This window comes from Hyperolius riggenbachi, chromosome 8 (genome assembly GCF_040937935.1).
Source record: "Hyperolius riggenbachi isolate aHypRig1 chromosome 8, aHypRig1.pri, whole genome shotgun sequence".
NCBI classification, from domain to species: Eukaryota; Metazoa; Chordata; class Amphibia; order Anura; family Hyperoliidae; genus Hyperolius; species Hyperolius riggenbachi.
This window is the reverse complement of record NC_090653.1, coordinates 195,862,817-195,875,329: the sequence shown is the minus strand read 5'-3', so window position 1 is coordinate 195,875,329 and position 12,513 is coordinate 195,862,817. Positions and strand designations below refer to the sequence as shown.

At 44.4% G+C, this 12,513-nt stretch overlaps 1 protein-coding gene across 3 annotated transcripts in view; it reads left to right on the top strand.

Annotated features, from left to right (window-relative positions):
• DRP2 (dystrophin related protein 2) overlaps positions 1-12,513 on the top strand; it is a 697,048-nt gene that overhangs the window by 154,883 nt on the left and 529,652 nt on the right. For all 3 annotated transcript variants that reach the window (XM_068248074.1, XM_068248073.1, XM_068248072.1), the window contains exon 6: positions 11,933-12,079. In XM_068248074.1, the coding sequence (XP_068104175.1) occupies positions 11,933-12,079 (147 nt within the window). The remainder of the gene's footprint in view (positions 1-11,932; positions 12,080-12,513) is intronic.

Sequence of the window (12,513 nt, the reverse complement as noted above, 5' to 3'; positions counted from 1 at the left end):
TATTATTCATAATGACAGTGTTCAAAAATTGTGGGGACTAACCAACTATGACTTTGGGCAGATACTAGGGATCAACGATGACTAGTGCCACCTATAACTGCTGACATTGCTAGCCATAATAACTACATCAATTAATTTCATGTGTGATTTGACTGACAGAGAAGATCCTGTGACAGCAAGCATCAAATATATAATTGAATGGAAATGTGAAAGGTGAGCGGGACCACAAGGATCCATCCCAAGATTGTCAGGACGTAGTTGACTATTTAACACAGAACACCTCATCTTCCACAGCCACCAGCGCTACTACAAGCACCACATCCGCTACATTTGACACTTCGCAAGAGTTATTTGTTGAGGAATTAACTGATTCACAGCCATTATTGTTACAACAAGATGAAGGCGCTAAGCAAGTTACACCTCCTCATATGTCTGAGTTAGGCGTCACTATGGACGTAAGGTGTGAGGAGGATGATGAAGTACCTGCTGTTCGTGCAATTTATGAGGTGTCTGATACAAGTGGAGGATGATTATGATTATGACGATGATGATGATACTAGCATGGATGTCACGTGGGATCCTAATAGACATGATGACCAGGGGGACAGTTCAGAGGGGGAGTCAGAGAGAAGTAGGAGGAGAAGAGTTGCTGAAAGAAGCAGGGGGAGCTCATCATCAGAAGCAGCTCATGGCAGTGTCCGGTGGCATGTATCGCCACCTATGTACAGCCAGCCAACATGCCCTTCAATGTCATCTGCTGATGCCACCAACACAGTGCCATCATCCCAGGGCTCAGCGGTGTGGACATTTTTTTGTGTGTGTCTGCCTCAGATGAGAGCAATGCCATCTGTACTCTTTGCCACCAAAAATTGAGCCGTGTAAAGATCAAGACCCACGTAGGGACAACTGCTTTACAAAGACACATGACGAAAAAGCACAAACTGCAGTGGGAAGACCACCTGAGGAAAACCAGAAAACAAAAGCAAAGCCACCCTCCTTCTCCTCTTCCTCCTTCAGGTGCATTATCTTCAGCCACTTTCTCCCTTGCACCTTCACAGCCACCCTCCTCCACTCCGCCTCTCACCTTGAGCGGTTCCTGCTCCTCTACCCACAGCAGCAGCCAGGTGTCCTTAAAGGAAATCTTTGAGCGGAAAAAGCCAATGTTCTGCCAGTCACTCCCTTGCCCGGCATCTGACAGCTGGCTTGGTGGAACTGTTAGCTCGCCAGCTGTTACCATACCAGCTGGTGGACTCTGAGGCCTTCCAAAAATTTGTGGTGATTGGGATACCGCAGTGGAAGATATCAGGCCACAATTATTTCTCAAAAAAGGCGATACCCAAACTGTACCATGAAGTTGAAAGGCAAGTGGTGTCATCTCTGGCACACAGCGTTGGGTCAAGGGTCCATCTGACGACGGATGCCTGGTCTGCAAAGCACATTCAGGGCAGGTACATTACTTATATGGCACATTGGGTCAACCTGGTGACTGCTGGCAAGCATGGAGTACTTGGCTGTGCAGCGGACCTAGTTGTGACACCTCCACGGCTTGCAGGCAGGCCTGCTGCCACCTCCTCTCCTTCTCCTCCTACTCCTCCTGCTACATCCTCTTCACTGTCGTCCTCCTCCTTGGCTGAGTGGCAGTGCTACTCTACTGGTGCTGCGATCTCCTCTCCAGCTACACAGCCCCAGCTCCCCAGGGCCTATGCTGCATGCCAGGTACGACGGTGTCACGCCATCTTAGACATGTTTTGCCTCAAAGCTGAGAGTCACACTGGAGCAGCTCTCCTGGCTGCTCTGAACAAACAGGTGGATCAGTGGCTGACCCCGCACCAACTGGAGATCGGCAACGTGGTGTGTGACAACGGCAGCAATCTTATTTCGGCTTTGAATTTGGGAAAGTTGACACATGTACCCTGCATGGCACACGTGCTGAATCTAATAATTCAGAGATTTGTGTGTAAGTACCCAGGCTTACAGGATGTCCTGAAGCAGTCCAGGAAGGTGTGTGGGCATTTCAGGTGGTCCTACAAGGCTATGGCACACTTGGACGATATTCAGCAGAGAAACAACTTGCCGGTGAGGCACTTGATTTGCGATAGCCTGACTCGCTGGAATTCAACGCTCCTGATGTTAAACCGCCTGCTACAACAGGAGAAAGCCGTCAACCAGTATCTGTACAACTACAGTAAAAGGACATGCTCTGGGCAGATGGGGTTGTTCTGGCCGAAGTACTGGACACTCATGCGAAATGCCTGCAGTCTCAAGCGGCCGTTTGAGGAGGTGACAAACATGGTGAGTCGCAGTGAAGGCGCCATCTGTGACTTGATCCCATATGCTTTCTTCCTGGAGCGTGCCGAGTGGTGGATCAAGCTGTGGAGGAGCATGAACAGGAACAGGAGGAAGAGTTGTGGGATCAATTATCAGCAAGACCAGATGTTTCCTCAACACCTGCGGCAGCACAGAGGAGGGGGAGGAGGAGGAAGAGTCGTGTGGGGAAGAGGAGTAAGATGAGGAAGATCGTTTTTTTTAGGAGGAGGAGGCGGAAGAACCACCGCAGCAGGCGTCGCAGGGGGCTTGTGCTGCTCAACTTTCCTGTGGTATTCTTCATGGCTGGGGGAGAAGGAGAACTTACCTGACATCACTGAGGAAGAGCAAGAGGAGATGGATAATACGTCTGCATCCAGATTTGTGCAGATGGCAGCTTTAATGCTGTCCAGCCTATTGAGGGACCCCCGTATAAAAGAACTCAAGGGGAATGACCTGTACTGGGTGGCAACACTACTAGACCCTCGGTATAAGCACAAAGTGGCAGAGATGTTACCAACTCACCAGAAGGCAGAAAGGATGCAGCACTTGCACCATAAGCTGACAAGTATTCTTTACAGTGCATTTAAGGGTAATGTCACAGCACAACAGAATAAAGGTGCCACTGCCAGTAATCCTTCTCCCATGTCCACGTAGGCAAGGACAGGATGCTCTAGCGATCTCATGGTGATGGTGGATATGTGGACATTCTTTAGTCGCCTCACCTTAGCCCTTCCGGATCCACCCTCCACCAGCACCTCGACCAGCAGGTAGCCGACTACCTGGCCTTAAGTGTGGATGTAGACACTCTGAGCAGCGATTAACCCCTGGACTACTGGGTGCACAGGCTTGACCTGTGGCCAGAGCTGTCACAATTTGCCATCCAACTTCTGTTTTGCCCTGCCTTAAGCGTCCTGTCAGAAAGCACCTTCAGCACATCTGGAGGCATTGTCACTGAGAAGAGAAGTCTCCTAAGTCAAAAAAGTGTTCAGTACCTCACCTTTATCAAAATGAATGAGGCATGGATCCAGGAGGGCTACTGCCCGCCCGAAGACTAAGGCCTCAATTCATAAAGCATTGCCGCATGCAGTAATGCTGAAAACAGCAGACTTTCCCGAGCACTTAGCAATGTGTCAATTCATAAAGGCTGAAAAGCTGACATTACCGACCAAGGAGATAAATTACCGGCTTGGCTGTAGTTACCTCCAACACATGTCAGTAAATTGTCAGCAAATGTCAATTCATAAAGCCTTCAACAAGCGGTAAGCCTGACGATAGTTACCGACCCCTCTGGTGAGGTCTTAACAAGTTACCGACACCTCTAGTGAGGTGTTAACAATGCAAAGTGCAGGGAGCCGAAGTCTGTGTGAGTCTATCTGTGAAGGGAAAGTCTGTGTGAGTCATCTGTGTGAATCGTCTGTGAGAGTCATCTGTGCAGGCAGGGAAAGTCTGAGTGAGTCTTCTGTGCGAGTCTTCTGTGCAGGCAGGGAAAGTCTGTGAGTCGTCTGTGTGAGTCATCTGTGCGAGTCATCTGTGCAGGGAAAGTCTGTGTGAGTCATCTGTGTGAGTCGTCTGTGAGAGTCATCTATGCAGGCAGGGAAAGTCTGAGTGAGTCTTCTGTGCGAGTCATCTGTGCAGGCAGGGAAAGTCTGTGAGTCGTCTATGCAGGGCAAAAGAGCAATATCGCCACACTGCTCTACTCTACCGCTCAATGGGCTGCGGTAATTTACCGACCTTCAACGGCAGCTGGGGAAATCTTTATGAATGAGCACATAAGTCAGTCCCCACAAACAGCATCTCTGCCTGCATGCCGTGTGACTGCCTGCCCCAAGACTAACTATAGGTATATAATTGGGTAAGGTCCTTTAAACAGTGAAGGGCCAAAACACAGTCCTTTTTATCGGGCAGTCCACCTCACCCACTTGAACATGTATTGCTTTTGATAAAGACTAATATACAAAAAAAACTGTAATGCAATCTTGTAGTACAAAAAATATTGAAAACTTTATTGACACATATTGCAGAAAAAAGACTTTAAAAACGGTTCTTCAAATTGAGAAAATCAGTCTTTATACAAACAACCGCATGACAAAAGCTAGTATCCGAAGCTGACATATACTGTGGTTTGCCTTGACTTGATGAATAGTTGTAACCTTTACAGGCATACGTTTAAAGGCAATGACACATGTTCGTTTCGGGCTTTTTTAATATAAACGCCCTTCATCAGGCCGAGTTACAGAGTTCTGCACGGTTAACCAGTAGGAACAAGCCAAAAAAGATACAACAGCACAGAGCGATATATGGCATCTGACCAACCAGACGCCCAAGGGTAGCTTTCCCAATGGCCTCAAAGGAAAAGATGGGCTGCTATTGTGGGAATCCCCTGAAGACTGATTTTCTCAATTTGAAGAACCGTTTTTAAAGAGACTCTGTAACAAATTTTTCATCCTTAGTTCTTCTATCCTATAAGTTCCTATGCCTGTTCTAATCTGCTCTGGCTTACTGCAGTCTTTCCTAACTGCACTGTCTCTGTAATAAATCAATGTATCTTTCCTCTGTCCTGTTTGTCGGGCTAAGGATTGATTGTGTGGAATGTGCAGGGCTGCTTGTGATTGGTAGAAGCGATACACACCCTCTGCAGGCCCCCTGCACACTGTGAATGACTCATACACTATGCTTAGCTGAGCCTATTAGAAGCTGGTTAGTTTGTTTGTAAACACTGCCTAAAACTGTTAATTACAAGCCAGGATTGCAGCAGAGAGTGGCAGAAACAGCACAGAGGGGCACAGGAGAAAATAATGAATAGAATGGTATGCTTTTTATTGTAAGAATATTAGAGTACAGATTCTCTTTAAGGTCTTTTTTTCTGCAATATGTGTCAATAAAGTTTTCAATATTTTTTGTACTACAAGATTGCATTACAGTTGTTTTGTATATTAGTCCTTATCTAAAGCAATACATGCCCCAAGACTAACTCAGTCCCCACTCCCCACACAGCATCTCTGCCTGCAGGCCGCTTGACTGCCTTCTCCGCCACCACCAACAGGGTCCAGGATTCCAGGTGGATTCCTGAATTTTTAAGACCACTGCTAGCAGCGGCCACTAACAAAAAGAATAACAATTTTTTCTGGTGCGTGTACATGCCTGCCTAATTTTTATGGCTGCACTGCGGCTGCAACAACAAAACAAAAGGCATGTATGTGTCAATTCCCCTTCGTGATCGTTAACTTGCCGCGATGAAGGGGCTTGCATATCACAATGAAGCAATGACCGCCGGCTATATGAAAGTGTTGGGGGCACACCCCAGATAATAAGGTCGTTGCTTTATTGTGGATGGACCAAATTCGATCAGCTGGACAGTCACTGTTGTTCTATTTTTGTGCTACCTCAACCCGGCGACCATATGGGCTTAAAAACCGCTATCGCCTGCACTCTCACCATGGTGCGCACCAGTCCAGCATGGCCGTCACTACCTAAACAGCTGTTTGTGGTGCGTTACACAGTGAGTTTGGTGTGTCAGTGTGAAGCATAGGGATGCTCATTCGAATTTTGCGGAATTTAAGTTTCCGAATTTCCGATCGGAAATCTGAATTTCTGATCAGAATTTGGAAAACGGAACTCGGAAATCAGATTTCTGCAGAAATACTGCATTACTGCAATTTGGTGATTTTAGCCTAATCACAGAACTCGAAATCAATGGACCAATCAGAGAATGCAGAAACAACTCGAAAGTATTTGGCCAATCAGAGCATGCAAAAAAAGACAAAAAAAAAATAATCGGAAATCGTATTTCTGTGGAAACACAACTTGGTAATTTTAGCCCAATCACAGAACTCAGAAGTATTGGACCAATCAGAGAATGCAGAGTCAACTCAGAAGTATTGGGCCAATCAGAGAATGCAAAAAATGACCAAATAAATACTACTTGGAAATTGGAAATCCGAAATCGGAAACTGATCGGAAATTCGTGAAATCGGTAATCGCCATTGGCAGAAATCGGAATTTCTACTGACTCTGAAATCGACATTTCCGACCATCCCTAGTGAAGCAGTACACTAATTACACTACCTGATTGATGTATACACATGCAAAATGTTTTAAAGCACTTTATGCCTCCAATTTAGAATGCAATGTGATTTCTGCCCTTAAACGCTGCTGTGCGTCAAATCCTGATTTTTCCCCGGAACTTTTGGCGGGTATCGCACTCTGCCATGCCCCCCTCCAGGTGTTAGACCCTTTGCCTTGAAACATCTTTTCCATCACTTTTCTGGCCAGAATTAATGTTTGACTGCCCATTGAAGTCTATTGCAGTTTGCAAAATTCACGCAAACGCTAGATATTGTGATTATTTCTGTTTAGTGATTTACAAAGTTCTGTAGATCTGAATATGTGCCCTTCCAAATCATAACTACATTGTGAGAGAACGCGGAAAAGCCGCCGTGTGTGCTGCTGAGGAGGTGGCTGATTCCGCGTCCAATGCGGCGGTTTGCACGTGGAAGCGTGCGTCTGGTAACAGAGCAGAACGCGGAAAAGCCGCCGCATGTAATAAAAGTAAGGCGGCTGGTTCCGCGTCCAGCACGGCGGTTTGCATGTGGCAGCGTGTGTCTGGTGTGGCTGAGTCTGTTAGTGCACACAGGCTTAGGAATACACGCGCGCTGAGAGGCAGAGCTCTTATACTGGGCATGGAGAGATCAGCTAATCACGCCGATCAGCTGACTCCAGAGCAGGATACTATTGGTTGATCAATTAGGGGTGGTGCTGGAGAGCACTACTCCATATATAGTTGCTGCTGGCCCGTTGCAAGTTGTCTGCCGTTGCGAACACTACGTGAAAGCACTCAGACCTTAGTCAGATCCATCAGTGTGTTTGAACCAGGTGGACCTGGGAATTCACACTGAGCCAGATTACTGGTACTGTTATTCTGTTTATGCTTAGGCTAGTTCCAGGGTGTAGAGACCACGGACCTCACACCCAGACTAGGGAACTGTATTATCATTTGTGTTATACTCCAGACTAGTTCCAGGGTGCTGAGACCACGGACCTCGCACCCAAGACTAGGGAACTGTATTGTCATTTGTGTTATACTCCAGACTAGTTCCAGGGTGCTGAGACCACGGACCTCGCACCCAAGACTAGGGAACTGTATTTGTGTTATACTCCAGACTAGTTGCAGGGTGCTGAGACTACGGACCTCGCACCCAAGTCTAGGGAACTTGTACGATCATTCTGTTATACCTCAGACTAGTTCCAGGGTGTAGAGACCACGGACCTCACACCCAGACTAGGCATTGTTTGATATCTGTTATGACTTATTGCTTTCCTGACTACTCCTCTGTCTTCGGATTCGGTACCTCGCATATCTGATACTCCGTTGCCAAACCCTGCTTGCCCTGGATACCGAATCAGTCTTCTGTCTTTGTACTTTATCTGTCCATGTGTTACCGACCAGGCGTGCCCGACCTCGAGAGCTATCTCACCTCTTAAGAGATAGTCTCCAGATCAGATAGTGACATCCACCTTCAGGTGTCACTCACTTTCTGGTCCTTCCTATCTCCAGCCTGACTCCACCCCTTGGAGAGTCTCAGGCTGCTGGAAGGTTCCTGTGTGCTCAAGAGCAGTATTCCTTTACTGCCTATGATCACCTGCTCAGCAGGTGCATTACTCAAAGTACTACTGTTACACCAAACACTCACATACCTTTAGGTGTCCAGAGGTTAGCAATATATCTGTATGATCGGTGATTCTGCAGATCATCAATAATCAGGTATATATCTACATTCTTGGTGATACTGCAGATCACCAATAATCAGATTCTCTCTGCGTGCTGACACCAATCGTTACATACATCATCTACATATCTAGTCCAGAGGGTGACGTGTTCCCTGTACCCACATGTGCCCCACACTACCTCCTGCTCCCAGTAACCCAAGTGTAGGGCTGGAGGCAGGTGTAGGGCGGGGAACATGCCGCCCCCATGGTCACTCCTCTTTTTTGTCTGTTGAGCATTTCATTGAATTAAAAAAAAATCTTTTCAAGGATCAATCTCATTAAGTCCAGCACAAATTTGGCATAGTTTTCATACATTTTTATAGTTATTTGTTATGTAGTATTCAAGGGCTTCCAGACCCTTATTGATCAGTATTGAGGTAAGCAATGACTCAAACTAATGAAACTTATTCTGGGCAGGTCACGTGAGTTTGCTCTGCTCTTTGAGCTGGATATGCAGGTCTGCCGGCTCATATGATTGAGGTTTGACCTACATGGGTCAGTAATGAGTGTGTATATGTTTAATGCATAGAGGCGTACTTCCACTAAATGCACATGGTTGTGACCAAAATTGCATATGCTTCACAACATATTTGTAATGTTTTATATGATATTTTCCATTAAAGATACAGTACTGTTGTTAGCTCTGTGCGCCCTATGAATTTTGTGTTTAGAAATGCATGCTGTCCCTATTAAACAGCTGATGGTGGAGATAATGGAACAGCATCATTTTCTCAATAGTGCCTTTTTAAAGGAAACACGAGGCGAAAATAAACTGATGAGATAAGCAATTGTATCAATCCTCCTTCTCCTAAAAATGACTTTTTAGATGTCCCACAGTTTTATTTTATTTTTAAATCTACTTTTTAAGTTTCTACTGTTTCATTGTCTCTACTCAATGACACATGCTTTGAAGTATGCCAGAACTAAAATATATGAATTATTGACCATTTGTATCTCTTTCCTGCTCTCAGAAGCCATTTTCTGCCAGAAAGTGTTTTATGGCTGTAATTTCTTACCATTGAGGGTAACACTATAGTCTGACCCAGTCCCGACCCGAACAGAAACTGTCACTTGCATACCTGATTTATAGCTTGTTCAGGCAGAGAAAGAAAAAAAGGAACACAGTTGAATTATTTGTGTGCTTGGCACTGTAAATACAAATGTCTATCTCACCAAGTCACATGTCATCTCGTGTGTCCTTTAAAGGCCCATTAACACTAGAAGCGCTTTTCTGAGCGTTTTGCAATTGATTAGTGTTTTTTAAATTAGCTCCCATTCATTTTCATTAACCTCCTGGGCGTTATGGACGAGCTCAGCTCGTCCAGTAACGCCGCAGTGTATTGCTCAGGCCCTGGTGTGCCGATTTGCATAATTTTTTTTTTCAAACACACAGCTAGCACTTTGCTAGCTCCGTGTTTGTTGCAATCGCCGTCGCTCACCGCCAATCCGGCACTACCCGCCGCGAAAGAGGGCCCCCCCACAGACCCCTTGCGCAGCCTGGCCAATCACCGCCAGGCTGCGTTATGGAGTGGATTGAGACTCCCCCTGACGTCACGACGTCGATTACGTCATTCCGATCGTCGCCATGGCAATGGGGGAAGCCCATACAGGAAATCCCGTTCAGAACGGGATTTCCTGTTGGGTATGATCGCCGGCGGCGATCGGAGGGGTGGGTGGGATAGTGAAGGGAGGGGGGAAGCATGTAGCTAGCTCTAGGCTAGCTACATGTTAAAAAAAATGAGCTGAAAAAAACCCTCCCGCGCCCATGCGCCGTAATTAATCAAAACGCCAGGGAGGTTAAAATCGTGGTAAAAATCTTGGAAAAATCACCACGATTTTGTGATCGTGTACGCAAAAAACGCTGCAATTTTTCCACGATTTTTATCATGATTTTAATAAAAGTCAATGGGAGCAATTTTAAAACCGCTAATCAATCGCAAAACGCTCGGCAAAGCGCTTCTAGTGTGAATGGTCCTTAAGAAAAAAAATTCCATGGTGTTTTTCTTTTTCTTTTTTTCTTTAATTAAACCTTTTTTATTTGTTATGTAAAAGCACCATAGAAAGAATCTTCATAATGTGTTTTTTTTTTTCAAGGTCATTAGGCTTAAAGGGAACCTAAACTGAGAAGGATGTGGATTTTTCCTTTTAAAATAATACCAGTTACCTGACTCTCCTGCTGATGCTGTGTCTCTAATACTTTCAGCCACAGCCACTCAACAAGCATGCAGATCAGGTGCTCCAATTGAAGTCAGACTGGATTAGGTGCATGCTTGTTTCAGGTCTGTGATTCAGCCACTACTGCAGCCGAAAAGATCAGCAGGATTGCCAGGCTTCTGGTATTGTTTAAAAGGAAACATCCATATCCCTCTCAGTTTAGGTTCCCTTTAAAACATATGTATGTTCTGGTGTAATATCAATTATTTTTCCCTGCTTTTTGCATTTGATAAAAAATCTTACATCTGATTTTTGTTCACATTCTATTACATCATTTTTTTTCAGAATTGTTTTATTAATTTTGTTACTTTAAACCAGGGATGTCAAACTGGTCCTACAAGGGCCGAGGTACTTACACATTTTTGACACAGCTCAAATTAATTGATGGGTCTGAATCGGTAAAGGTGTGGTCCATCAGGTAGAACACACTTCTCCATTTCTCTGTCCATCCTAAACACTGGCATGGATCTGGCCCTCCAGGCCTGGAGTTTGACACATGTGCTTTAAACCATCATAACAAGTCAGACATTTTAGAAGGAGAAAGGTTAACATCAGTATCATTAATGATGAACCCTCCCCTACCCCCCACAACTCTCCCCCCTTATCCATGCCCATTCCCAACCACCCCCCACCCTTGATCACTCCATGCTCTCATTTATCCAGTTCCAATATGCGTAAATCCTTGGTTTGTCCTTTCGAGTGAATGTTCAGTTTTAACAGTCAGCTGATGTTCTTACTTCCAGATGGCCCAAAATTCCTGACAAGTCCACTTTTGCATACTAAGAGGTATAGTTGAAGCCAGCTGTTGTAGTTCAGAAGTTGACATAATGGCTAGGAGTAGAAATTTCCATCTACTGAAAAACCTTTTGGTGTCCTTCTCCTTGTTCATACTAGCATCCAATTTTTCCATTAGTATTAAATGCCTTAGTTCTTCCTGTAGATCTCAGAGTGATGGAGGCGTTGGATAAATCCATTTATTACACATAGATTTTCTAGCAGCTAGCAGCGTGATATGAATGATATCTTGAAGTTTCTGCGGCTTAGCATTTATTTCCTCCTTTGGGGTAGCATTGAATAAGCAATAGCAATAAAGGGTCTTTTGACAGTTTACATTTTCCCAGTTTGCCTGTAAAGTTAATAACTTCATCCCAAAATAACTGGAATACTGGGCATTCCCAAACACAATGTATCATATTAGCTTGTGGGAGGAGGCATTTCGGGCAATAGTCTAGATACCCTGGTCTGGGTGAGCTGTACCTTATGTTAAACGCATATTTGGCCTGGTATATCATTAATAAATGAGATTCCCTCCATCTCTCACTCACTATGACCTGTAGAACTTTATTCTTCCCTTCAGTAATACTCTTTTCTATTTGAGGTATCTTAAAGCGTATTGTCCAGCCCCATGTTGTTTATAGCCTTATCCATCATTCCTATATTAGACAGACCTCTGAATATCACACAATTAAATAATTCCTCCTTTTGGCTTAAAAAAAATGTCAAGGGGGGGGTATCTCAGCTATTGACGATAATATCACATCATTTTATAATTATAGCTCATCAAGGCAAATAATGCAATATTCAATAATAATTATGAAAACCACATCTGTTAACTTGCTGAAATGTTTATTTTATTTTTCTATAGCGATTTAAAGAGGAGATGACACCCATAAAGGATACAATCAAGATGGCGAATGATATTGCACATCATTTAGCACTTTGCGATGTACACCTTTCCATCGAAAATGCACGTGCACTTGAACAAATAAATAACCACGGGAAGCAGCTGCAGGTATGAGGAAGTAAACTTATCATTAAAATATCTTGGTATCTGTATGAGTAATAATATTTATTAAAATAATTTTAAGAGTACCTAAGTCCAAGACAGTGTTCACACTTGTCAGAATTGCATTGCCTTTTCTCGCCTGCAAATTTTCATTTGAACTTAAATGTAAGTCATTGGGATCACTTGCACTTTAATGCAAATTTTGCATGTAAAAAATTTTTTAAAAATTTCAAAGCAGCACCGTATCATTGAGCTACTGTGGGAGTGTTTAAAGGGAATCTAAAGTGAAAATAAATGGGGAATCACAAAAACACCTTCAAATTCAAATCTGGATTCAAACCTTTGGGAGCTAGACTATCACATTTATAAATCCACATGCATTCCTTTTGGTAAAGCACCTTATCAAAATCCCCTCTTCTCCCACTATTCTGTATATTCCT